We start from the raw sequence: 27945 nt of genomic DNA, 5'->3' as shown, positions 1-27945 counted from the left end.
CTGCGACTGGCGGAGGGGTTACTCTGTTTTGTTGGGTTTATTACACAAATACTCATGAGGTTTTTTATATTTTTACATATAGCCTCGTGAGGTTTTAAAAATTATAGCAAGACCTTTTAAGGTTTTAAATCGTTTCACATAACCCCTTATGTTAAAATTCTGTTAAAAAATATCTCCAAATGACAAATTTAATCTTAGGGTTTATTTACACTAACACCTCCAGAGGTTTATCATATATATTTTCACATAACCCCTTATGGTTTTAGCCTTTTTTCATGTTACCTCTTAATCACAAACATAAGTAGCATAATCTTGTAAATACTAAAATAACGTTTATGAAGTTAAAATAATGTTTCTCAATAGTAATATTTCTTTTTTACATATTAAAATATATTGTTTTTGAAATTCAACTCTTGCAATTTATTTGTCTTAATATTTATGAACATATGAATTATTTTTCTAGAATATCACAATCAAAGAAATGAGTTTTTTTTTTTCAACAAGAATTCTTTATACATGAAATAAATGGATTATTTAGAAAATAATTGAATTACATAAAAAGAAACACTATATATTTGGTTTAGCAATATTTTCATACAAGAAAAATAAGATTTAGCAGTATTTTAAAATTTCAAAATTGGTATCTTTTTCAACATGTAAGATAGATATATTATATTAGCCAAATTGTATGTAGGTTATTTGGTATTTTACCATTTTTGTCATGCTCGTTTGTGATTAAAGGGTTATTGAAAATGTATTGAAACTTCAGCGACTTTTTTGTAATTGAGTTAAAACCTCATAGAGTGTTTGTATAAATTCTGGAACCTTAGGGGATTGTGTGAAAACATGATAAACCTCAGGGGTTGTGCATGTAAATAACTATAAGGTTAAACTTGTCATTTAGAAATGTTTTTTATGATGATGTTATCAATTTTTGGACGGAATTTTAACGGAAGGAGTTATGCATGTGAAAACGATTTAAAATCTCAGGGAGTCTCGCTATAATTTTTGAAACCTCAAAAAGTGTATGTGAAAACACGAAAAAATTTCAGGGGTTGTTTGTGAAATTAACTCTTGTTTTGTTTTAGGTTTATGCAAAGGGTAAAGTCAGATTTCACTTTTTACTTCTTACCACGTACCCAAATTTTAACAAACTATATATGTATTATGTAAAGTCAAGCAAATATTATGGCCTACACAGATATGTAACTTTTATGTTTACAATACAAGTAGCAATAATGCAATATACTTCTTCAATTCGTACATAACTACATATAGCTAGCTAGATTTCCCTTTGAATTACTGATACAAGGCAAAGGCAAACGCGCGCAAAGGCAGTGACAATGATATATTGCTGTTGTTATTGATCTGAGAAAACCATCTGGAATCTCTAGTGCAAGAGATGATTGCTACGACGAAAAGAATGTCTTGAAATATAAGCATGACTGATCATATCTGCAAGAAGAGGAAATTGTAGCAGAGCATAGAAACTAACTGGAACGCCAGCTACCAAAGCTATTGGAACTTTTATCTCTTCAAATCCATGGCCAAGAACAATAAACAATGTGGCAACGAATGTGATCATCATGGTAGCTATAGAGATGAATAGGGTTGCAAGCCCTACTATCAATCGATTCGGTAGTGAATGGAGGAAATCTCCTTCGGCATAGCGCGAGGTAAGGATGGACAGAAAACTCAAGATTGAAGTGGTGGAGGAGATGAGTGAAACTGCATCTGATACGGCAAAGAGAATGAAGGCCTTTGATTTCAGAAATATTGGAATACCTTTGTTATTTTCGTATCCACCTGGGACAGTGGAGAAGATGGCGAACATTACAGTGGCAATGAGGGTTGCCACAACAATACATGAGGTTGCAGTGCCCTTCATCCACTTTTCTCCTTCTCGTAATAGTTTCTTGTGCTCCTCAGTGAATACAATTTGAGGTGTTTTTCCATCAGAGTTCTTCATTTCTTTATATAATGGTTGGACCATCTTCTCCACTTCCTGAATTTCAATGTATGATTCACATCAGTACGTTAGACTTAGGACAGATTACGATGGAAGAAAAATTAGGCCAAATTGTATGTTACGTACTCATGCCGTTTTAATTTTTTTTTAAGGCTTATTCGCACCAATATTCCTTATAAGATAGATTTTTTTTACTTTGCCACCTGAAAATTAAATCATTTCACTTTGTTACCTGAACTTTACAACTTTATGTTGCAAAAGCCCATATTCTGTCAACTCATTCAGTAATATATTCGTTAAAAGAGTTGATGTGGCGCTTACGTGGAGGGGTATTTTAGTCTTTCCTTGTCTTTGGGCATGACTCTGACTCACACTCGTCCAACTGGCTTTCATGTCAACATTTCCCGCCAAAAGACAAGTGGAAGCCAGTTGGATGAGTGTCAGTCCAAGTCATGCCCAAAGATAAGGAAAAGACTAAAATACCCCTCCACGTAGGCATCACATCAACTTTTTTAACGGATTATTGGATAGAGTTAACGGAATAGGGTTTTTGCAATAATGTTGTGAGATTCAGGTGGCAAAATGAGAAAATTTAAGTTTCAGTTGGCAAAGTAACAAAAGTTATATCTTACAGAGGCATTTGTGTGAATAAGCCTTTCTTTAATAATATCGTTGTAGTTATATTTTCATTACAAAACGGCTTCAATCTATTTTTCATGACCGGCCTACTCCCATAAAGGGGAGACATGGTGCTACTAGCCAATTTCCATTGGCTATTTTTTATCCTATTTCATGTCATCGATCTATGTGGTTCACAAAGCATGCATATATGACTAAGTTAAATGATGACAAGATGACGCTTATATCCCTATACTTGAGGTGCACAGATTTCTCTATTACTTCAATTAGATGAAAATTGAGATATTTTCAATTAGGATATATATTCTGCCATTGGATTGATAACGGATATTAACCACGTGATTGCAAAATGACCAAATTAAATGTAATTTAGCCAACTATTATCTCAACTTTCTAGATCTCAACTAATATAGAAGTATTTCATTAACTTGTTCATTTATTTGCAGCAAGTAAGGAACTGTTTTGGATTAATTAATTGGTTTTTGAAACTTTTGTATTCGGATTATGAGCCAAATGGGATAAATTAACATAGCTTACTCACCTTAAACCAATGCATCTCTCTTCTTAATTGTAATGCTGCCCCCCTATCAGTAATTAGCCGATTGGCAGGTGCAAGTCTTGCGGCCAAATGCAGCATATTATTATTGTCTTCATCTTTATAGGATGCTATTAAATCTTTCAGTCCGCCTAACTCATAAATGAGATTGAAAACTTTCTCTTGTCTGTGAACCACTGCAGTGTGAAATATGCTTCGATTTTGTTCATCAACTTTCCAAATAAGGTTGGGGTATGCTCTCATAAGTATGATCAGAAAGTCGATATTCCCCAATTCTGCAGCAGTAAACAGTAAGCGAGAGGGTGTTCTAATTAAATCACTTATCTGCTTATCATTTCCTAATGTCAGAACTTTTTTCCAGATCTGCTCCACAAGTTCAGTGGCTTGGGCATGCATTGATTTTCTGTCGTAGGAAACCTTGATATGGGGGACTGCATAAAACAACAAAATGTAACCATGCAATATTTTCATAGAAGTTTGAATTAATTGGAATGAGATCGATATTCTACCAAAGAATTAATTTAAATTAATCAAGATTGGGTTCTTCTTAGTTGCTCAAGTTTTTGAACCTGTGCCAAACCCAACAATCAAAGAACTAATGGATTGAAAGCTATAGAAAAAAGAGTTGGAAAGACTGAGATGCAGTATATGATTAACCCAGTCAGTAACTTCTAATTAGGGTAATGGATGATTAATTTTTTGTTATCTAGGTAAAGGACTTAAATTAAATTAAAAAGTGACAAAAATATGAGGTTGGTTTTTATCTGAAGGAGGAGGAAATCAAACTTGGAACATCTCCTAATAAGGAGAGAAATACTATTAGACTAACAGTTTGCAAAATATGAGTTCCTTTAAAAAGCATGCATTTCCATAATTTTAAGATTAAAAGTTCAAGTTAGTGTTTTATTTTTAACAATTTTTTTTATTAATTAAATATCGTCCATTAAATTTGAACTCAAGACCTCCTCACGCAAAAGGAAAACTAGTAGGTGTCACCATTACATCAAATAGTCATTGGCAAGTTCAAGTTAATGTTACGAGAAAACTGCCATTTACGCACTACAAGAAAAGTACTCATTTGCAGCATTCCATAAACGCTGTATATTGAGACGTTGCAAAAGACACTTTGTTTTTGCAACGTTTATTTCATGTTACTAAGAAATGCTGCAAATGATATTTTATAACATTTTTTCATCGTTGGATATTGACTTTTATAACAGTTGGATAACGTTGCAAAAGTTCCATTTACAACATATTTTTAACGTTGCAAAAGAGGTCTTACATCCCCCACAAATATTATTCATAACATATTTTTAACGTTGCTAAAGATATTAGATTGCAAATGTTGTTATGTATTACTCAGCTTGTAACATTGTTTAAATGCTGCGAATATTGGTTTTTTTTTTTTTACATCCTTATTCTCTTGATTAACCATTATTGTTCAATTAGAAATATTTTAATACACCCACTAACTTCTAAAATGTTCCTCTCAAAGTCATCCATGAATCAAAATAGACATTGAAAAAATTAAATAAAATCAAGTGAATAATAGATCACATTCTTACAATTAATTATAAAATATCACATAGTAAAATAATTACATCATTTCGCCACCTTAGTTTTTAGTGGAAATTACAGAAGAACTTAAATACATTCAACTAGAAGTTAAATATATTCTACATCAGACCAACTATGTAGAACAAAATAAGGTCACCTACTTCTAACATATACCAAATGCATGTGTAGACCACAAAAAGGTCAATATATACATTATCAACTAGAGCCAAAATAATGGTCAAGATGGAGTTGCAAAAGACCAAATATGCACAAACTCAAAAAACATATCCTGCATTGGTATAGCTAGACCATGTGTAGAACCAAAAACACTTTAGTTAGACTTTGGACCTAGAAAGATCACCCCTCTGCATAATAGCCAAAAACTACATTGTTCTAAATTAAGTACTTAATTTAGAACAATGTAGTTTTTGGGCCAAGCAATAGTACTTCCAATTGCATCATCAACCACATTAAACTCTGACGTTGGACGATATAATGGAGCATCTTCTAATACTATAAGTGTCACCCAAACCTTCCAACAATCTGGTCCAAACAAACATGGTGTACCTTTGAAAGAGGATCTTTTGATGCAACTGTTCCTTCAGCTACAACTTCTCCAGTTCCCATCCATGATAGTAATTTACATCGACCATTTTCCACATTCCTTGCATCTGATATAGTTGGATTCATGTGCTGCAAATAGAGTAATTACAAAAAAAAAAAGATCGAATGCGGTCAATTTTCTCCAAGAAGAAGATATGACCAAATTGAATAAGCATATATATAATGCAAACCTGTGAAGTTTCCTTAGAATGTTGCATGCTATCCTTAGGAGTAGTAGTTTGATCCTATAAAGATTTTAGCATTTGTGTATCAAATTAAAATCACAGATAGTTGTTCTTCAAATCATAAGACAATTGGAATCTTTTACACACCAAATAGACACACACACACATACAACACCTGTAGAATATCTTCAGAATGCTCCAATGTGTCCTCTGTAGTAGTTTGATCCTAAAAAAAATTAATAAAATGTCATATATATGCTAATTGAACATGAAGTAATCATATATTTTGTTCATCATTTGGTGTCAATTAAAATTGAACCACAGCTCACATCACAGCAAACATGTAAGGGCCTTGGTTGTACATGAATTTAACATTTTTCATGCTAGTGTATTTCTATAATTAGATTAATAGAGTTCATTGCTTTTAGATAAAGCAAAAAAATAAAATTACCTTTTGTCTGCTGCCTTGTTTAATAAACAAGGCTTTCAGCTCATCAAATTGTGATTGAAGATCTTTAATCTTACCCTCAAGACATGCAACATTGGACCTATTATGTGCTTGTAAAGTGAATCTTGTTGACGTCGCTCCAAACCCGAGTGCTTGAACCCGCCCTGGTCGTTCAGCTCCAAATACATGGGTTAGAGCATCGTCCTTGAGAGATTGAGCAGCTTCACTTGCATGTTTTTTGTTATATTCACTCACTTTTTGCTGAATGTAAGCAAATATTTTGGTTAATAGTGTAAGGCTAAAAATTAACAAATTTACTGCTTGTATTTATATTGCTAACTCAAAAGGGACAAACAAATCAACACTTAGATGGAGTGGATAGGAGTTGCAAAAATCAACACCTCATATCCAAACAAATAAAGAACATTGCAGATTCGAAAAACTTTATAATTAAAAAAAAAGCAAACTAACATTAAATAAAAGAATAGATAATGTATAACTGTTAAGAGATTGAAATAAACCATTCCCATAAGGGATTCCAACCCCTTTCGGTTTATTAATTAATGTATATTACCGTTGCATCAGCAAGTGCCTCACTAATTGGCTTTCCTGTTTTCTTTGAATATCCACGAAGCCACACATCAACTCTAGACACTGATCCATTCTCTTCTCTCTTAAGAAACATAGAAATAATTAGTGGATAACTCATTAATTTCAATTTTAGAAGAACTAAAGATTGATAGACAATACAAGATTTACGAGGGTCTATCAAAAGTCACTCTATGATTAGTAATGAAGGTGCATGAGATAGAATAGTAATAACACTCCAATCACAAGAAAATTGCTATAACCCACAAGCCACCACAGTAGTAGTACTGCTCAGTTTGAGGGTCGAGGATTCTTTGGACATTTACAATGCAACAATACATTACAGATCAGGTAATTTACCATCTAGGGATTGCCAATTAAGCATGAATTTTTCTCAACGAAATCTAAAATTAAGTGCCTATTAATTATATCTAGCTAGCTCCTTAATTAATCTATCTTTATTTTGTATATTTGGGTTACAGCTACATACAGATTGCAAAGTTTGATCATCTTATAATCTTTACTTGAGTGTGGTGGTCTAAGAAATTCCAAGAACTTAGTTTAAGATTAGACTCATTATAATCCATTTGTATTCAAAGAGATGGAGTCTAATGTATGAAAAAACATAAGAAACATAAAATTACTATGACCTACAACTTGACCATCAAATAAGAAATATAAAATTACTATGACCATCATTATTATGATTCTTAGACTCAAGTCTCGTAAAATTACTATGAACTTGAGTGAACTTGACCATCTTGGTACTATTACTATGACCATCAATATCTTTGCGCTTGTTAGAGCCATATTGAAAAAGTTTCAAGCTCCATCTTAGCCTGTGAGAGTGAACTTGAGTCTAAGAACTTGGTCATAAAATTACTATAATTAACTTGAGTCTGTAGGTTCACTAATATTCACTATTTGACTATCAAATAAGAAACAGAAAATTACTATGATCAAAAACTTGAATGCCTTCAGGGAAAAATATCTCAAGAGAACATTAAAAATGTCACATTTTTATTTGTACACATCTAATTTCATTCCTCCCAGGCTTCAATCGAGGCTAGATTGATTGCATAATTCATTTAAAAGAGTAATTCACTGTTGTAAATTGTGTGATGTAGCCATACCCAAAAGAAAAGTTTATGGTGTATCATCATATACATATAAGACAATGAATCCAGGAGGTAATAGTTTATTGCTGAAAAATAGTATCTTATAAAATCTACCTGCCATCCTTGGTCAAGAAATAGTTTTTCCTTGCCTCTAATGTTGGTGTATCATGTATGCCCAAGAGTGCACAGCCTCGACTCTGAAAATACAAACACAATAGCATTATTATGTGCATATCAAATATTTATTGCAGATAAGATGAGATAGTGTTGAGCAACATAGTTTCACCAAAAGCAATAAACGGTTAAAATTTTACAAGTTTCACAAGCAGTGACACAGACCAACAAGGTGTAAGTGTCTAGCCTAGACGATCTTCAAATGATAAGCATGTGTTTTAATTAATTTATCTATTTATTCTTTTCTTTACAAGAGATTTTATTGAAAAAAAAAAAACAGGAAAAAAAGAAAAAAGAAAAAGAATGGTACAGTACACAAAAGGTAAACATTATTGCATTTATTTGCCCTGTTCTCAGGCAAACGCTGGCAAATGGGAGGAAAGGAAATTTTTTCCTGCTTATCACAGAAACACTTTGCAATCAATATAATGAGTCTAATTTTTTCATGATAATATTGGATTATAGCATCATTATAATCCATCTCCTTGAAAAGAATCGCCATGAATACATTAGACTCCATCTCCTTTAATGTTAGACTGCAAATCAAAAGCCTTACACATCCTTGAATATCTTCTAAAACTCAGGTACAATACAAAAATTCGTATGAATTTCAAGTTCCCATAGATTTGGTTCTCACCAAATTTCCAATTAAATCTTTTTTGGTTCTATGATACAGAGACATACAAACAGAGTGTGTGAGGGATTCATCAACAGAAAAAAGAAAGAAACAAAAGAGGGAGCAACAAAAAGGAAAAAAAATAAAATTGCTATCATGAATGATGATACCCACACCCATAAAAATTACTATCATGAATGATGATACCCACATCCAATTTTGTCTGATCCATAGTACCCACTACTCAAGCGCGATTGTCCAAAGCTCTAACCACTGGAACATTGTGAGCTACTGAAACAACTGGATCGACTAGTGTGAGCTATTTCCAAACAAAGAAACAAAAAATGAAAAGTAAGAAGAAGAAGAGAAACGTACAGATTTTTTACTTCTTAACACATGCCATTGACGTCGTACCAAGATCACTGGGTAAGAGAAACAGAAAGCACCACTGGATTTTGGGTATTTTTGAAGAACCTCATACCTCTAAGGTTTAGGGTTGAATTCTAAGTCACTTTTGTACGATCATGATTTGAGAGATGATAACCCATTATAATGATGAAATTTTTGTGCGCAAAGAATGAAATTGGCGGAAGAATGAAAACTCATAAAAAAATCTGGAGTTAACAACATTTCTCTTGCGTGGTAAAGGTTAGGGATTTTAAGGCGTAAAGGTAACGTTGCAAATAAATAAAATCAGGTGTTTTGTTTAAATTAGACAAACTTAACATCTTATGCAACATTTTATCAAGTAAATGTTATAAATATTTATGATTAACAGCATTTATGTATTAAATGTTGTAAATTTAATGTTACAAAAAGTTACTTTTCTTGTAGTGTACTAACTGGTTATTGGTTTAGTAGTCTCTTTACATTTTTAAATAATAAAAAAACAGTATTTCTCTTCATAGCATTGCAGAGGTTTTAAATTGAAATCACCCATATGGCCATACCAAATAAAAATAAAAAGGCGAAATGTCATTTACTGACCTGAAAATATTGAATATCGTTGCGAAAATCCCAGCTGACTTCCTCTACTATAATATGCTGAAGGATTTCGAGCCATTACATGAAGTGCAGTCTCTCCATTCTCATCTCGAGCAAAAGCCATTTCAGGATGCTTTTTAATTATATCCAGTGCAACATCTGTCAATAATCACCATGAAGTAATTATCCAGTGCTACATGGATCTCGAGCAATATTTTTGGTCAGGAACTTAAATAAAGTTTATTTTGTTCTCTAGGGAATTAAAAAAAAAAAGGTTTTTAGTGATCAGCCTATGACAACTTTTATTGGTGGGTTCGACTTGTATTGGTGGGTCTCACTTCTATTAGAGGATGGTACAAATAGATAATCTCCCTAGCACTACATTTTCCACAAACTTGACACGCGTTGATGTTTATATAAGAAAAAAATAAATTTATAAGTATCATTTCCTAATTAGAGAAAATTAGGAAGTACTCCTCCATCACCCTAAGTTTTTTATTAAACCCTTATGGCTTCTTCAATTTTGGTTGTAATGCATTTATTTGTCTCTTATAATATTTAAAACAATAAAAATATTAATTAAAAATATGGTTGAAGTACTATATATATAAAAAAAATAATAATAAAAAAACCAATTAATTAAATTAGAAGTCATTGTTCCGTCCTAATAAGAATGGACCGGCCAATCAGTGGTTTTCTGCAAGTGGCCGGACTGGACTATCAGAAATTTTTATTTTGAGCCTTAAAAAAAAAAAAAAAAAAAAACTTTGAAAAAGTTATAGTATACTTGCCATATAGATCTGCTGTTATGGCAGCAATAAGAAGCCCCACACGGTCATGGTCTGTCAAAATTGCATCAGTCTTGCCGTAAAGATACCAAACCATCTCCCTGTGCCCTAGCAAAGTGGCCATATGGAGAGGTGTTGAATTGTTACTACCTCGGATCTGGGGTAGTCTTGGATTCTTATTCACCATTACCTCAGCAATCCTTTTGATACCAGATACAGCTGCAAAATAAAGGGCAGTGTTTCCCACATCATTCTTCAATTCCAGGTCATCTTGTATCATCAAGTTCACTAGCTCCTCCACAAACATTGTATGCTTGGCCCCAGCTGCGATATGAAGAGCAGTTTCTGAACCTTTTGTGATCTTAGCCCTCACAGCTTCTGGGTTCAATCGCAAGAAATTTCTGGCAGTAGCCCAGTCACCATTAAGAGCAGCAAGATGTAGTGTGACATAGGGAACTAGGTTGTTTGTCACCGCTGCAAAGAGTATAAGCTGTAAATAGTACTCCCCAAACAAGGATTTGAACAATTGGATTCTTTAGGTACTATACTTGTTTTTATTTGTTTCAATTATAATCAACTAGTTATATATGTATAAATTTAAGAATTATAAATCTATGAATGTGATTCCACACACATTCCCAAAATGCTATGAATCATCTATTTTGCTAACACTTTTAAATTTATAATACACGGGTCAAATTAAACTCAAGTAAGAAAATCATCATCCCTCGCTACTTGAGTTTTTTCACATATTTCAATTATGTTAAAATGTGATTAGAAAAGATTTCTATTATTTGTTTAAGTTTAGAAAAAAAAAAAAAATCCTTCATTAAACAACTGATTACCCAATCCAATATCAATTAGATTTAATAGGATTTTCATCTCATATCATAGTGGAATATAAAATTTACAATCCAATCTATATATGTTAGATCATTCGAATTTGCCCAAGTTAAAGGTTTTGCAAGTATGATAATCTCGATCATCGGATAGAAGATCACACACCACCTACTTTACAACACATATATAAGATATGGTTTATGCTAGGGTGTCCTAATTTTGTGCTCTAATACAGTTCTTTCTTTGTGGGTTTATGAAGTTTAGAATAATGGATGCCACAAGATGTTTTGTGAGTTAAAAATCTCATACCTGATTGATTCTGTGGGTTTGGCGCCCAAATCCCATTGGAGTGTTTCAATTCCCCAACAATATCTAATATGAAAACCAAGCGAACATAATATTTATGGTAAATTAGTCATAAGCCATTAAAAAAAAAAAATGTTGTGACATGTAATATATGTGCAAAAAAAACTAGCTTGTGCAGCACAAAAGAGCCAAAAACAATTAAAAACCGTCGACATTGACAAGCTGCATGCATGGAAGAAGGTGATACTGATACGTACATGAAATTGACCCGGAATGACGCATCGATGAGGAAGCTGAACTCGCAATTTTGGTATCCCTGAATATTATATTTGCATAATTATCAGTAGAAGAACCACTCTCATAATCCCATTGATCACCAAATTTAGGTATTACTAGGGTTCGTGCCCGCGCGATGCTGCGGGTCTGAAAAAGTTTTAAAATGTGTTTGAACGTTATAATATTTAAGTTTAAAATTTTGGAAATGTTGTTAAGGTTTGTTAAATTCATATTTAATGTAATTAAGTTATAGTTATGCGTCTGCAATATAAATACAGCAATAAACATAAATTAATTATTTGAAGCAATAAATAAACAAAGTATTTGTAATGAGAAAATGTGTAAAGACTCTATCACGTGAATTTTTTTAGAAGTGCATGGAAGTATGAAACTGTGAAGATATGATAAATGTGCAGAACTGGAATAGTAGCATCAATGTTGCTGATGCATTTAAAGTTACAAAATGATGGTTGACAGTATGTTTTTTATGCTGGTTGTGAGATTAAGATATTGCTGATATCTTAATAAAGCAAACAGCATGCGCAAAATATTACAACACTTGATTATAGAATTGTATGTGATACATAACAAAAAGAGCAAGATGCACTGTTGAAGAGTTGTTTTATGGATCTGGAGAGGTTGATGTATGAGTTTGAGGAGATTTTTGTTCAAGATTGGGTGGTTGCTCATCCTCTTTGTTGTCTCCTGCAGGTGGATGCTCCTCTGTTGTGCTGAAAAATTAGAATATGTTATTTGTTAGGTGTACATGAATAGTGAAACTGTGACTGTGTGGAGTTAAGAACAGTTGGTAGTTGAAAGTAATGTGAATTCAATTTTTCAGTAACATTATGATATTTTTGAATAGGAATTGAATGGTTTGAATGAATTGTGGATGTGAAAATAATGTGGAGTATATGCTTTTTTCTGAAAACAATGTTGGCCTAAAAATAATTTGTCCAGCAGAGTATATAGTTTGTTTTCGCATAATAGATTAAGAATTGATCTTTGGAAACTAATGATAAAGTAAATAAGCGTCAAAGATAAATGAATGATTGTAAGCAGTATTATTAAAGCAGTTAGTTAACAAAAGAAATTGTGCAATGTTTCATCTAAAGTAGATAGTTGGGAGAAGGTATGTTGTGTGTTTGATGTTATCCAATATATTTTGGCATAGATTTAGTTATTTGATAATTATATTATTTTATATAGCAGCTAAACTATTTTAAAGAAACATGGAAAAGAGATGGTTTAAAGGGAAAGAAATTTTAGAATTGTTTCCTATATTGGTATATTACTTGTAAGCTGATTTGAACAATTTCTTTGTTATATATATTGAGGAGATTATAAATGTTTGGAATTGTGAAATCAGCGAAAATGGTTTACAAAAGATAGATACACATACACAGTGTTAAAACTTGTAGTTTCTTTTATTTCTAATATTTTTTCTATGTTTGTTTAAGATGGTTGAGTTGAAGAATACTGTGAATGAAGCAAAATTTATGTTGGTTTTGAATTAGGTTGGTTCTAATGTAATGAATAAAAATTAGAAATGAGATAATTTAATTGGAGTTGAATAAATTATGAATTATAAATAGCAGGGGGATATATTCAAGAGTGTGTAGCATTGTGTAGGGAAAAACAAACCTGATTTTAGCTTTCTTTGCTGCTGGTTTAGTCCTCAATTGCTTGAGTGGAATATCGTCGAAAGTTGAATCAGATTGTTCTGGAGGATTTGGAGCATCACTTTCTTCAGCTTTTTCTTCAGTTTCACTAACACTTAATGAGATGCAAGGCAAAACAAAAATGAAAAGCTGTTAATAAGTATTAGAGCTTGTGTGTAAGTTATAGGTAAAGAGTAAGAATACAAAAAAATGTAAATTATTGGAAGAGGAATTACCTTTGGTATTTTTTCCTTTGTTTTTTGATAGCGCTGAAAAGAGCTCTTCTGACTGTGAGGTTGGCTTTTGATATGGTTTTTTTCCTCAAATTGGTGGATGAGCTGGGAGTGGGTGTAACTGGAGCTATTTTAGCAGAAGGTGATGGGCTATGGAGAAGCAATTTTTCAGGTAATGGATTTTCTTTTGGAATGGGTACTTGCTCAGCAGGTGGAGTTGATGATGATTCAATCAGAAGGGGTTCTTCATCAAACACAGCATGTATAAGGAGATCATTCCTATTCAAATCACTTTTCAGGGTTCCAAATCGAAGCTGAAAATTTTTTGCCTTTCCTCTCACGCGAAGCAGCGCCTCTGGAAATTGGTTTTGATCAACGAAACCACTTTCAACAACCAGATTGTAGCATGAAACCCGGAATAATTGTTCTGCTTGTTTTCCAATCACAATCACATTGGCCACATCAGTTTGGTCTGCAATTACAAAGCTTACTTTGAACCTGTAATTTCAATTTGTTAGATGTTGCATCAATCAAGTATAATTGTTGAAATTAGTATAAATCATGTAAAGAAATTTCCACGTTAATAGCTGTTAATTATACCAAGGGATTGGATTGATTGCACTGTGCTTCGGGCAGATGAGTTTGTCATTTTGGGCAGTGATTCTTAGTTGTTTGAAGCAACTTGGGCAAGCTTTATACCACCATCCAGCATGCGTGTCAAAACGCGTGATTGTAGCTCTACAGGTAAGAATCTTATCCTGCATTAGATTTAGAGATAAAGAATAAGAGTTAAAGATAATTTAGATCAGAAAGGAAAATAAAGTTAATGAAAATTGTTAAATGTATTTTGTAAATAAGTGTTTACCTTGCAAAGTTGTGGATCAAGACGATTCAAAGCCTTGACAGTTAATCTGTCAGTAGTTTCTAGCTGCTGAGGAGGTAGTCGTGGGGCTGTGGAAGGTGGTAAGATGTTGATAGGCATTGCAAAACCACGAAAACTGCAAGTTTCATATTTAAAAAGGAATGAAAATTGTTAATTAAAAGGAAAAAAAAGTAACGTTTGTATAGTGAAAAAGTGTGAGAATCATACGCTAATTTATATGAATCAATTTCTGGTATCTCTGGATTGAGGAAGATTGCAGTGGCATTGGTGCTGCTCAGAACTGGTTTTTCTACATGTTTATAAGAGGGTGAACTTATCATATTTACTATAAGATTATAAATAAATTGAATAGGAAAAAGGATAAAACAATTGCTTATTTACTCTGGTATTCCTTGACTTTTAAACTGGTGAAAACAACGAACACTGGCGGTGGTAATTGTTGTACAGCTTCATGATCAAAGTCTTTGGCAGCATCACTCCATAGTGTAACTCTGATCTCATTTCTTCTACAGTAATAGAGATAAAACAGCATGTGTAAGCATTAATATGAAAAATTTGAAAGTTGATAGACAGTTTTTAAGAATTTACCTCATATTCTCTATGTGAATTTCACACTTGTTCTCAATCCTTGCGTTGTCAACCATCATGTGTTCCAAAGGTTGGATAGCAATTATCCGTCCCATTAAATCTGGTAATCATTGGCATGAGATGTTCAACAGTTTGAATGATTTGAAATTGGATAAATGATATTTGAAAGATCTTTAAATTCAAATGATTTTTCACCAGTGTGAAAATTTAAACCTAGGAGAACTGATTTGACAGTTTGCCATGCATTTATTATGTTACTATTAGGAAGAATTCATAATTAAATGATAATTTGCATTTTGATAGTTGGAAAAAAACATAAAAGCAAATAATTAATTGATATGTTTGTAAAATAGGTAGCAGAATCAAATGACAGGACATAATTTTGTATTTGATGGCATTACAAAGTGAGCAAAGTTAAATAATTTATTGTATCTTGAAGCAAATAATGCAACTGAGAATTAGCAAATTCAACTTAAGTAAATTTGTAACCAAAACTATGACATTAAGTGTCATGATTACCTGTAAGAAGTGTATGGACATTGATCCGTGATGGAAGTTGACTGTAGTCAAGGAGGTGGAAACGATGGGTTGGGATGGCTGGGTGAATGGCTGTTAATTTTTTGAAATTTGTTCTCTCATTGAAGATGAGCATTGCAACGTGAGGTACAATCTTGTAAGATGATCGATTGTTGACAGTATGGAAATGAGAAATCTCATAAACACACCCAGCCTCAATTTTTGGACCAACAATATCATAATCTATCTCTTTAATTGTTGCTTGGATTGCATCTCCCTTGATGGTGAGAGACAAAAATGGTTGGGAAAAAAATAATTTAATAATGAATACATGGAAAGAAAAGTTAAAATATTCATAATAATGAATGAACAAAAGTAAGCTTGGTCTGGAAAATTGTTGAGAATAGATACATAGTTAAATTATAAGGTATATAAGAAGGCAAAAAGTGGAATGACTTTTGTAGAGTAGGATTGAGCATAAAAAAAAAAGAAAAGCAGAAAGTGCAGTCTGTATTTTAAGAGACTTAAAGTCATGCTTGAGAGGATTGTAGGTCCATTTTACGTTGGAGAATTCAGTTAAGGATACCTAATCAACAACAATACCTGAGGATATAACACATATATATCCTAAACAACAAAGTTGATAAACACATAGCATATTATGTTTCTTAAATACCTAATCACATAACCATATAAGACATATAATTCATAATATGTAATGGATATATAACTTATAATATGTAATGGATATATAACTCATAATATGTAATATCCTTAACTCATAATACCTAGAATGTTTGTTAACTGCCACATAATCATATAACATATATAACTCATAATATGTAATGGATATATAAAATTTTGGGTTCTTAAATATCTGAGGGCCTGAGATATATGGTTATTTGATTGGTTTGGCTATTTTTAAGAGCAGTGTTAGATATAACCAAGTTTTGAAGGGATTGAACTAATTGAAATTTGTAGTGTGAAATTAAATATTTTGCTGTGCACATGAGTATATTGGATTAGAGAGTATGTTAAGTATAGAGTTGAGAAGATATTAGGATAGATGTTGGAATTTAAAATGGGAGTTACGGATTAAGAGTACTATGTTTTAATCAAAAAAGATAGGGTTGGTGAGCAAATAAAGTAAATCACATAAGCATCAGAGTTAAAATGATCATAAACGAAAATTATTATTGGACAATAAATTTTTTAAATGTGTTAGAGAAAATTAGTGGAAAAAATTTAGAATGATCAATAAGTATGGTCATGTTGTAAGGTTTACCAAAAAAATAAAAGAAAAAAACAAATGTTTAAAAACACAAATTAATTAGAGAAGGAAACCAATTGAATTTTGGATTTGTTTGTGATTGGTTTACTCTTTAAATGGCTGTGGATGATAGTTCATGTTTTATACTTGCAGTATAAACTGAAGATATTGAATGTATTGAAATGGATATTATTTTAAGTGCGAGTTGTTTATAAGAGCTTATCATAATTGATTTAAATGATCAGGAATTTAAGGAATGCAATGTAATTTGAAAAGAGGAATGAAGTTAAGCTGAGAATTTGTGAACAATGTATAGAAAGATAATTTGCTAGTGTTAGGATATTGAAATTGTTAAGATGCTCGAAATTGTTAGTAATTTACGAAGTTTAATTATAAGGGATTTTTTTAATTAATTGATGGTAGGTTTAATATGATTATGGAATAAAAGAGCTATGAAATATGGAGTAAGGTTTTAAAAAAGAAGCGTAATGGAGTAAGGTTTTAAAAAATAAGCGCAAGTGCTGATTGGAATAAAAGGTATAAAAAGGTGGACTGATGTAATTGGATAAATGTGGATGTATGAAGTGTTTAGAATGTAGAGATACATACAAAGGTTAAGAAATGTTCTAAAAGTCTATAAAATGTGTAGTAAGTGTATTACATTTATATGAAAGTTCTAATCTGTTTATTTGTATAAATATACAATATAATTAATTTGTAGATTGCACAGTTGATGCTGCCAATCAGGAGATTGTATGGTAATGAAGGTAGAAAATTGCTGTGTCATCAATTTATAAATTGTTAATTTTTTTTATTTGGTTATTCATGGGTCATTTTGGCACAGGGGAGCAGTTTTAAATAAATGAGGGGCATGCAATAGCAAAACTGTCTGTGGGAATGTAGATTGACAATGCACTAAATAAATGGAGTAGTAAGTAATCTTATCATATGAATCTTTTTGTGTTATGGGTAGATTTGTACTGAATTGTAACGAAGTGAATAAAAAGTATACTTCTTGTACTCATAGATGATTTCGAAAATTTGATAGTATTGTAGATAATAAGCAAGTGAAAAAGTGAATTGTAGTTTAGTTGTGGACTAACTAATAAGGAAGTGAAAAAGCGAAATGTAGTTTTGTTGGGTTTAGTTGATAGCGTGTGTGCGGCAGAAAAGTATTTAGAATATTATCTAGGTCTCGTTTTTCATAAGGTGCTTTAGTTGGGTCTAGTTGAGATGACTTATTTTCGTGTAGAATTGTTATGGTAAGAGTTAAAATTTGGAAAAGTAATTTTCATTCAGTTAGTGATTGGATTGTGATGTGGAAGTTGCATTATTGTCAGGCAGTATTATACATTTACAGTTATGATTGCTGAAATGTTTGAGTTAATATATATATGTATATACATATATATATGAGCCAAATTAATAGTAAGGATATGATTAATAAGTAATAGAATTTGTTTGATAGATGTATGCGATGGGTTAGGCTATATGAAACAATGCAAATAAGTTGGTTATAGATGTTAACGAAATTTGATTATGGTTTTGCAGACATGAGACAAAAATTGATATAAGAAGATTAATTTGACTGATTTCAGCAAATTTAGTATGGATTAGATTAATCAGCTAAGTATGATAGATAGATTGTGAATAGCATCTTTGGGTGGTTAAATTTTTGTGAGACCATTTTACTATAGTTGGTGTATTTTTATTATATGTTATCACAGCTAGATAGATCATTGATTTATGTTTTGTAATATTAGGTAAGTTGATAAAAAAACATAAATTGAATGAAACACAATTGTAAGTAAAATGCTAAGGTAGGTTTGGTATGATAATGTAGAAAAAGAAAAGTTGAACTGAATGTCATTAATGAAAGTGAAATAGAAAGAAAATGAATAACATAGACAATTGATAAAGAAAATGAATAACATAGACAATTGATACCATGCATGGATAATAAACACTTATAATTTACAGAAATGAAAAGTAAATATTGATTAAAGGATGGTGAATGCAATATATAGCAGATATTAATGATTATAAATTTATGTATTTGAAAATTAAGGACAATATGAATAAATTAGTATAAGAAAAGAATTTTCTTACAATCGAATCTACCAACACGCAGTGCAAGCCAGCAAACTGGTCATTAGATCCATATGCCCTTGGCCTCCAAAGCCTGCAAATGCGGACCCTGATTTTCTTATTGTCTTCAAAGGGTATCAGATTGCGGATTGGAACCAAGCTCATTGTGCTGCAGAACTGCAAACATAAGATAAATGTGACTGAGAAAAAAAACAAAACAATGAAATGTTTGTAATAGCAAATATGCATGAATAAAATGACATTCTTTTATAACATGTCCACAGTGTATTTAACCTGTTAAGAAAGGCTGGAGAATATCTTTGTACACTATGTTTTTAGCAAATTTATTTGGTGCTTCTCCATTATTTTCTATCATGATTTTCAGTCCTTGCCTAGATGTAACTCTAGATAATGCAACATAGAGTTGCCCATGAGTGAACACAGATTCTGGAAGATACAAACCAACTGTTTTAAGAGATTGTCCTTGACTTTTATTTATTGTCATTGCATAACATGACCTGATTGGAAACTGACGCCTTTTAAAAATGAAAGGCCATTTTTTTTCGGTGGCAGAAAGAATAATTCTAGGTATGAATACTTTGTGGCCAATGTTATTGCCAGTGACAATTTTTGCTTCAATGGCCTTGTCAAGCATTTGAGTAATAACTAATCTTGTTCCATTACAAAGGCCTGAGGATTGATTTAAATTTCTTAACAACATGATAGGCATACCTACTTTTAATATCAAAATGTGTGGAGGCAGACCACTAAATTCAAGTTGGTTAAGAAATTCTACAGGATATATCAGACTAAGATTTTCAAAATTGCTAGATGAAGAGCATAAAGAATCTGAACTCATATAAGTTCGATGAGTTCCAGGTACTAAATTAATGACAAAATTGTTTATTTCTGTAACTGTTGAATTTCTAGGAGTAATGATGGCTCGTTCTCTTAGATAAGCAATGTTTTCAAAATTGTTGTCAAAATTTGGGTATGCAGCCAAGAAGATTGAATGAATGGGATTTTTAGATGGCTGAATGAGCAAATCTTCAGGAATTTCTATCCAAGATGCTTCTTCATCATTTAAATCATCCATATCATTAATTTGACCATCTCCAATTTTAAGAATCCAGCTGGCAAAATCTGCTATTGTTTGCTTTTCATTAATGTCCAAATCTTTTTTTAATAATCTCATATTTTGCTTCAAAAAAAATATTTTAAAGTAAGGCCATAAATAAGAGTTATTAAAACAGGCATCCACTATTTCCTCTCTTGTTCCCCCTGGAATTACTGGCAAGATTTGTCTAAAATCACCTCCTAGTAAAACAGGTTTTCCACCAAATGGTTTGGCATCACATGAATCATGTATTTCTGATAAGATATCACACAATGATTTGTCTAATGCCTCAAAACAATATCTATGATTCATCGGTGCTTCATCCCAAATAATTAAATCAGCTTTTTGAATTAATTTGGCAAGATGTGTTCCTTTTTTGATTTGGCATATAGAAGAATCTGTAACATTCAATGGAATTTTAAATCTAGAATGGGCTGTTCTACCTCCCGGTAATAATAAAGATGCTATTCCTGATGATGCAACAGCCAAAACAATTTTGCTCTCAGATCTAAGCTTGGTTATAATTGTGTGCCACAAAAAAGTTTTGCCAGTTCCTCCATGTCCATAAACAAAAAATAAGCCTGGTTTTTTTTCATTCACAGCAGCTATGACAGAATCGTAGATATTTCTTTGTTCTGTGTTTAGTTGTGAGATTAAGCTCAAGCATTCACTTTGTAATTCATGAATATTGTAATTTAGCTCTTCTCTCAAAAGTTTATTTTTTATTTCTAACATCTTATTTTCATCAGGCAGTGGAAGATTATGATTTTTTAAAGAGCTAGATGATGCATTAAAAAGCTGTTCTAATTCATACAAAAGAGAATTTTTGAGCTCACACTGTGGCACAATTAGATTTGGCATGTCAAAAGTTTTTCTAACTTTGTACAAAATATCCTCAGACATACTTTGCCAATGAGTATCCAAAAGTAGTTTAGGATTGGCCACATCACAAAACAAAATGATTGTAACAAATAGCTGTCTTAATTCAGAGCATGATGCTGTACTAATAACATCTCCTAAGGCTTGAAGCCATTCTTTGTCATCACCTAATAAACCTAAAGATTGGCATGCAGATTGATATGACAAATGTTGAATGCCGTTAACAGTTTTGATATCATTGAAGTTTAAGGCACCTTTTTGCAAATTCAAAAGCATCCTTAGATAATACAATTCACCAGATGCAGGATGAACATAAGCAATTCTACCTAAAGATGTTCCTCTTTGCCTAGGTTTCCAAATTTTATTGCGAGAATCCCACACAAATTTTGAAGGGAATTCTGCATAACATACATTTCGTGCTTGAGGATAATTTTTATTTGCTTCAAACCAACTTGTAAGCATTGTCATTTGAACACTTTCTCGATTAACTACGGACTCAAGTGATTGATCAGCGCTAAAAACAACATTTTGCTCTAAAGGCAAATGTATTGGCAATCGCTCGACAGCAGGTTCCCTAAGATGAATAGGGTATTGAAACAATCTCCAAACAGCTTCATACGGAGATATGTACCTACAATTTAGATAGGCTAGGATTTCATCTTCTGGTTTATTTTCAGGAACAACTCTAGCTCTATCTGAACCCTTGCTTATATACTTAAAAAGATACTTTATGAGCATTGATTGACAACATGATTCAACATTGATATGAGCATTGTACCTTAATAATAATTCTGAGTTATAAGGAACCACAAATCTGTTGTCAATTTTAATTCCATTTTTTAAAACAAATTTGTTTGGATTTTCACGACGCCTATACACAGGAAAGCCATCTGTCTCCAAAACTGTTTCGCTCTTATACTGCTTTGGGAAAAACTTGGAACATTTACCTCCTCGCATGCAAGGAGATTCAAAATTCAATTCTCCACAGGGACCATGAATCATAAATTGATTCACAATATTGTAAAGAGTTGGATGCACAGTTTTATCCGGTATTTCGGCAGAAATTATGCTATTTAAATCTACTGGCAAAGTGCACTTATATTGCTGTTCTAACCAAACTAACAAATGAGAGTGAGGCAATCCTCTTTTCTGAAACTCAATTGCGCAGATTTCTGTTTGCAATAATTTCAAAAAATATAAGTGTAATTAGTTTGATTATCATGAAAAACCAAATAACTAATTAAAAGAAGCTTCCTAGGTTTGTAAATTGTACCTGCCACAGTGTCTCCGAAAGGTTTACCTGATTTGATATAATTAATCATATCACTTAGTTTCATTTTGAACACCCTGGAAATAATATCAGGTCTATCTTCTGGTTTGTAGCCAGGCTTTCTATCCAATTCTCTAACAATTTCAGGCCATTTTACATTGCAAGTAAATGTAATGAATAGGTCAGGATTTCCATATTTTCTACAAATTGCCATAGCATCTTGGTAGTTATTTATCATGTTTCTAGGACTTCCAGTATATGAACTTGGCAATATTATTTTTTGACCTATATCATTTGCATTTTTATCACCTTTTGAAACAGCATCATAAATGCCTTTAAATATCTCACTTCTCAAAACTTTTTGGTTTTTTCGAATATAATCTAATCTGTCTTCCTCAAGTGTTGCATAAGCATCTACCAAAAATTGTTGAAATAATCTTCCACCCTTTAACAATGTACTGAACTCAAGTTCTCTTTCTTGAATTTGATAAGCGATAAAAGCTCTCATAGGCACTCTACCTCTTTTCATTTGATGATTTTTCAAGATATTATTCCATTTCATGTCAGGCCTATAACCATCTTCACCGTAGGGAAAGAGAATAGGATATTGTAAAGACATGAATTTTGGGTGTAATTTTGTTATCCTCTTCAATTCTCCACCTTGCAATTCAATTATTATATCTCTATTTGAATCAAAAAGTCCTATATCTCCCACAATTAGACCACCAATTTCATCACATGTTGGCTGTTCATATTGTTTGGTGTCATTTGGCTGCCTAGCTAACAATTTGATTCTGACATTAGAAAGACAGTTTTCTTCAAATTTGTCCCTCATTGTGCGGAAAAATTTAACCAATTCATTTGATTCGTCAAACATCCTGATGAGATTTTTAACAATATTGTCATCCAACTTTTGATTAGTTTGAAGACGGTTAACAGCACTAAGGCGATTAATTACTTCATTATTTGTATCATAAACATAAAGTTGGGCAAATTTTGGACATTCTCCTTCAGGTGGTACTAATGAACCGATTAGATGATGAACTTGACCACTAATTTTAAAGATGTAAGGGCCTGGTCTATTGTTAATGGAACTATCAACTTTGGCTCCCATTGAAGTGAATGCAAACATAGAATTATATGCTCTAATGTTCTCCCTAAATGCCAAGCTTGACTGCCCTTTAGCAGGATTAAGTAAAGTGTCTAAAAAAGGGGGTGTTGGCTTGACAATTGGAAGTTTGACCTTTCCTTCTTGACAACAAAGAGTGAATAGAGGCTCATTCTTTTTAGATTTTCTTAGAATAGATTCATTTAACCAAAATAGTGCATTGCAATAAATGCATTTATAATTCTTATCTCCAAAATCAACATATTCGTGAACAGTGCCTAAAAAAAATGACACAGAGAAAAGAGGGGAAAATCAGAATTATAAACTATGACTAATATATCAACAATCTTGAAATCGGAAAGAAAATTCGAACAAAAAAGAAAACATACTTTGTCTCTGCTTATGATAATGTGCCTGACCCCTATTCATGTGATTTGAACTATCTTCAATAGGTATGGAAATCGAAGCTCCAATAGCCAAATCAAAGTGACTTTGATTAGAGACTAAAACATGAGAATCAGAAATGATTGAGGAACTGGAAACTCCAGTACCAGAATCGAAATGACTTTCATCAGAGATGAAAGCATTAGAATCAGAATCCACTTGATCTAGAAGCATTTGATATGTGCTTGTTTCAAGTGCATTTACATAGCTAGACAATCCAGTATCAGCAGTTTTTTGTCTTTTATTCTGAGTTATTTGTTTTTTTTTATAGGCACTGCTACAATCAGTATCACATACTTGTTTGCTAGCTATTTCAATGCTACTTGATATATTGGAACTATGGCTTTGTTCTATCATTAAAGTTCTATCACGCACCCTAGGCTTTTTAAGCATTGCATTCAAAAAAATTTTGGAAGCAGTAGATTGATGGCTGGAAAAAAAAAATGTATGAATATATAACAGCATCTGTAAATTATACATTACTTGTAAAAATAAGAGATGCACACTGTAATGATACTGCAAATAAAATATTTAGAAAAAAGATTAAACAGATACTTACCTTTTGCTTAATGCGCAGAACTGTAAGAAAAGCAGGAAAGGAATTCCTACAAAGCAGAAATTTGACAACTTTAAGAGTGAATTTTTTTTTTTATAAATGATAATTTCTTATTGTTAAATTATTTGATACTCAGTTTGATCATTGGTATTTTTTTTATGCCATAAATTAAATTGATATTTGCAAAGAACAGGTTGTATAAATGTTTAAATGAGCAAGTAAAAAAAAGTTTTTGTGACAATGGACAGAGAATATGAGGAGTTTGGACTTTGGAAACACTGGTTCAGACAAACGTTTGACATGAAACAAAGACCTTACGATGACATTGAGATTAATGAAAAATTTTGGGAGGACTTTCACATGCATGCATGAAAAAAGTGTGATAGAGTGATGAAATTTGATGCAAGACATTTGCGTATTGACTTTTAAATTTCAGTGACTCACATGATACTAATTTATATTTGTTCATATTAGCAATGTTCATGAAAATTAGTAAGTTCATTTTTTTGTTTTTTTGAAGCTCACTGAACACTGGAATTGAAAATGAGGAATTGAAAGATATTTAATAAAAACTCACCTATTGCTTGATAGAGTTAGAAACACCAAGAAAACAATCTCACCACATCCTTTGCACTGTAAACACAACAACATCCACAGAATAAATTATCCTTTTAGTTAAAATTGTAAAATTAATATTTTAAAAACACACTCACAATATTAGTACAAAGAATTAAGAACCATCATACTGATCTTTTACATTTTGATGAAATAAAAAATTCACCAAACAATTGAAACATATTTAATATAAATTGACCTGCTGCCTAAAAAAATTAAATAGATTGGTAAACAATTTGAACAAATGTTTTCTAACAATAAGATATTTGTTTGCCTACTTCGAAGACGGAGCATATATACTTATAACCAACGCTTCAAGGGATCAAACTAATTGAAATTTGTAGTTATATCTATAATGCAGAGAATATCCACCATCAAACAATGTTATTCTTGCTTATGTGATCAACGATTTAAGAAATACAATATATTTATGTGTTTATTAACTTTATTCTTTAGAAAGAAACTTGGTAAAAGCAGAAATAATATATAATGGATTCATAAAATTTTGGGTTGCTGCCTGACATACATAGTTATCTGATTAACTGATTTATGTACTTTCAAAAGCAGCCTTACATATAACCTGGAATTGAAAATGGATTGAAGCAATTGAAATTTGGAGCGCCAAATTAAATACCTTGGTCTATATATCAGTATATAGTAAAAGTGTTAAAACCGATATTTTCAAAAGAATTTTACAGTAATGACAACGTTATTTATAGGCTGTGTACAAAATAAATGGCCTCTTGCACATTTTAAACATTTTCGAGATCTGCAATAACACGCAGGCATTTATTTATGATTTTATAGTACGATGGAGTAGAAAATGATGTACACCTCCTAAATGTCAGCAAAAACATAGAGGCATGCTAAAAACCCAGTTCATACAACCATATATATGCATAAGGTAACAGAAGTTAAGTCAATACATAATCATAGATTAATTTCTTAGAGTGAAATAACACATCAACCAATACTAAGGGTGATTCATTGAATTGTTTTACAGATGAATGTGCATGTACATCTTTAAAAAGTATTGAATAGAAACCAACCTCTCGCCTAACAGAATTCCTTAAACTTGAGTTCAATGGTGACGGCTGCAAAAGCACGACAATAGTACCTATGAAACATAATAGCACCAAATAAATTAAAAAATTCAAACCATAACAATATAAAAAGAAACTATCAAATTCTATTTTCCAAATTAGAAAATCAAGAGAACCTATGTCACAATTGATAAAAGCTCAATCAACAAACTTTGAAAAAATTGAATACTCATCTGAAAAAAAAAGTCAATAAAATGTATACAGTGATTAAAGATTGAATGAATCTAACCAAAGCTGCAGCGACCAAAAAAATTAATGCCAATCGTGAATGCCAACAAAAAGCCATTGAATGATAGTTTTAACTTTTTTTTTAGGATAAATTTGAAACCAAATAAATTAACATAAATGTCTCAAAAATAGTAATTGAATTCCAGCTCCAAAAAATAATTTTGAGCAGAACTCCAAACTAATTTGTTTTGGTTTATTCAAATTGCTTAATAAGCATTTGTTTATACTTAAGGATTTCATATTTAAGGATAGAAATGTGATTGTTAGCTTCCATGGCATTGTCTTTATTTGAAGGAAAACGTAAGCATGGAACTCTTCAAGTATGTTAACTGTGAAATAATAATACTATGAAGATATGATTGATCTTGTTAAACCATGAAAATTGGTTATGTATGTGTTAGGTAGTTGATGCACTTAACATCACACACAAACTAATCCAGGGCTGGTTTACAATAGTTGATTGTACATGCATTTGATAACAATGAAGATATCTAGTCAAATGGGTTTATGACTGTTAAAATTAATTGCTAGCTTCTATGAAGGTTGAGTTGTAGCTGAAGTTATGTCATTATAAATATACATTATTAAAAATGAAGGAAACCTAAATTATTGAAACACACGAATATAAATTAATCAGGTATTACTATGCAATCATGCAATGAGTGCAAGACTTTTGTTTTCTTTGACCTTGTTTCTTTTTTTATATATAAGAATGATTGAAGTGGAAAGAATTTATTGAGAACAATTGATAGGAACACACCAATTAAAATGGTTTAATCTATCTATGTAGATAAAAAGAAAGTACCTTTTGTGATGATACAAACCTCTCCAATATCTCTGCACTGATGAACGTACTACAAAATGACCATGAACATTAAATACAATATAAACTAAGATGTGGGGAAGTGATATGATGTCATACAGGGGACACCCTTTTGGTCAAATGTTCACTTGTGCGCAGATATAAGAATGAAAATAGACCCATAAATGGGAATAGTTTGGAAAATAGATAAACCATTGGTTGTCTCTAATAATGATACTGGAAAAAGAAGAGAAAAAAGTAACTCATTCATTCTCACCTTAATTACTGTATGAACAATTGGTATATTATGTCCCTAGACAAAAGTAAAAGATATATTAGGAGAAGTATAAACATAATAAAATACACACACACGCCAGTAGCATGACCCAAAAGGCAGTTGTAAATTATCACTGGATATGTAAAGCAGCACAAAACTAAGAAAGTGAATTTGATAGCGAAGATATTGCCTGGGTGCCATATATTGTGTGCGAAAAGATTTACTGTACTGATGAACCAAAAGAGACACAACCTCCAGAGTAAGAATTTTTCATGTAAAGGTTTGTCAATAAGTTCCAGCGAAAAGAAAAAATAATAATACACCTATGATAAAAGCCGAAACACACTAAATGACTCTCATAGAAATGGATTAAACAATAAGAACAAATTAAAATGAATGAACCACAGGAGGAATAGAAAGAAAAAAAAACGTATAGAACCAAGAAAATCATGAACAATGAACAATGACATTTTATAAAAGAAATGATCATTCAAAATAATAAAAAATGAAGATAAAACAAAACAAATGATAAATAATGAAGATAAAAGAAAACACTTGTAAATTTCTAAAAATATAGTCAAAGATAATCAAGGAAATCAAATAGACTAAATACATATATGAAGAGAAGCGTTTATGATGTGGATGAAATAAAGTATATGC

General features: G+C 31.7%; 4 protein-coding genes and 2 long non-coding RNA genes across 6 annotated transcripts; all 6 read right to left on the bottom strand.

The window, feature by feature from the left end:
- Positions 1-1390: 1390 nt before the first annotated feature.
- On the bottom strand, positions 1391-9561 carry LOC147277178 (uncharacterized). Its single transcript, XM_086255338.1, has 3 exons — positions 9441-9561; positions 3150-3595; positions 1391-2005 (listed from the first exon to the last, which is right to left on the bottom strand). The coding sequence occupies exons 1-3, from the start codon at positions 9559-9561 to the stop codon at positions 1391-1393; spliced, it is 1182 nt and encodes a 393-aa protein (XP_086111464.1).
- Positions 9562-9574: 13 nt separating this feature from the next.
- LOC147277177 (putative E3 ubiquitin-protein ligase XBOS32) lies at positions 9575-11653 on the bottom strand. The gene is made up of 4 exons (XM_086255605.1): positions 11629-11653; positions 11375-11437; positions 10225-10699; positions 9575-9596 (listed from the first exon to the last, which is right to left on the bottom strand). The coding sequence occupies exons 1-4, from the start codon at positions 11651-11653 to the stop codon at positions 9575-9577; spliced, it is 585 nt and encodes a 194-aa protein (XP_086111731.1).
- Positions 11654-14164: 2511 nt separating this feature from the next.
- On the bottom strand, positions 14165-14707 carry LOC147277176 (uncharacterized). Its single transcript, XR_015124047.1, has 3 exons — positions 14632-14707; positions 14407-14539; positions 14165-14299 (listed from the first exon to the last, which is right to left on the bottom strand). It is a non-coding gene; the product is annotated as an uncharacterized LOC147277176 (long non-coding RNA).
- Positions 14708-14807: 100 nt separating this feature from the next.
- LOC147277175 (uncharacterized) lies at positions 14808-15597 on the bottom strand. Its single transcript, XR_015124048.1, has 3 exons — positions 15532-15597; positions 15013-15112; positions 14808-14930 (listed from the first exon to the last, which is right to left on the bottom strand). It is a non-coding gene; the product is annotated as an uncharacterized LOC147277175 (long non-coding RNA).
- A 49-nt stretch (positions 15598-15646) lies between these two features.
- LOC147277174 (uncharacterized) lies at positions 15647-19051 on the bottom strand (the record flags this gene model as incomplete). The annotated part of the gene is made up of 2 exons (XM_086255604.1): positions 18908-19051; positions 15647-15805 (listed from the first exon to the last, which is right to left on the bottom strand). Coding segments are annotated over exons 1-2 (303 nt in total), but the record flags the coding sequence as incomplete, so codon positions are not given.
- Positions 19052-19175: 124 nt separating this feature from the next.
- Positions 19176-23878, bottom strand: LOC147277173 (uncharacterized). Its single transcript, XM_086255603.1, has 3 exons — positions 23650-23878; positions 22156-23538; positions 19176-22054 (listed from the first exon to the last, which is right to left on the bottom strand). The coding sequence occupies exons 1-3, from the start codon at positions 23876-23878 to the stop codon at positions 19176-19178; spliced, it is 4491 nt and encodes a 1496-aa protein (XP_086111729.1).
- Between the last annotated feature and the right edge of the window lie 4067 nt (positions 23879-27945).

This window comes from Dryas octopetala, chromosome 8, assembly GCF_963921425.1.
Source record: "Dryas octopetala chromosome 8, drDryOcto1.1, whole genome shotgun sequence".
Taxonomy (NCBI): domain Eukaryota; kingdom Viridiplantae; phylum Streptophyta; class Magnoliopsida; order Rosales; family Rosaceae; genus Dryas; species Dryas octopetala.
Note: the sequence above shows the minus strand (reverse complement) of the source record. Positions and strands in the feature narration are given on the sequence as shown.

Bases quoted from the DNA above. Each gene is read 5' to 3' on its own strand.
- LOC147277178 (XM_086255338.1), bottom strand. From the start codon at position 9,561: ATGGCTTTTGCTCGAGATGAGAATGGAGAGACTGCACTTCATGTAATG. The intron at 3,596-9,440 runs GTCAGTAAATGA...TGTTTTATGCAG, and splicing joins ACGATATTCAATATTTTCAG to TCCCCCATATCAAGGTTTCC. The intron at 2,006-3,149 runs GTGAGTAAGCTA...ATTGAAATTCAG, and splicing joins GAGAGATGCATTGGTTTAAG to GAAGTGGAGAAGATGGTCCA.
- LOC147277177 (XM_086255605.1), bottom strand. From the start codon at position 11,653: ATGCGTCATTCCGGGTCAATTTCAT. The intron at 10,700-11,374 runs GTATGAGATTTT...TACTCTTTGCAG, and splicing joins AAACCCACAGAATCAATCAG to CGGTGACAAACAACCTAGTT. The intron at 9,597-10,224 runs GTATACTATAAC...GATTATTGACAG, and splicing joins ACAGCAGATCTATATGGCAA to ATGTTGCACTGGATATAATT.
- LOC147277173 (XM_086255603.1), bottom strand. From the start codon at position 23,878: ATGCTTCTAGATCAAGTGGATTCTGATTCTAATGCTTTCATCTCTGAT. The intron at 23,539-23,649 runs GTATGTTTTCTT...CATTTTTTTTAG, and splicing joins TTATCATAAGCAGAGACAAA to GCACTGTTCACGAATATGTT. The intron at 22,055-22,155 runs GTACAATTTACA...TATTGCAAACAG, and splicing joins TTTCGGAGACACTGTGGCAG to AAATCTGCGCAATTGAGTTT.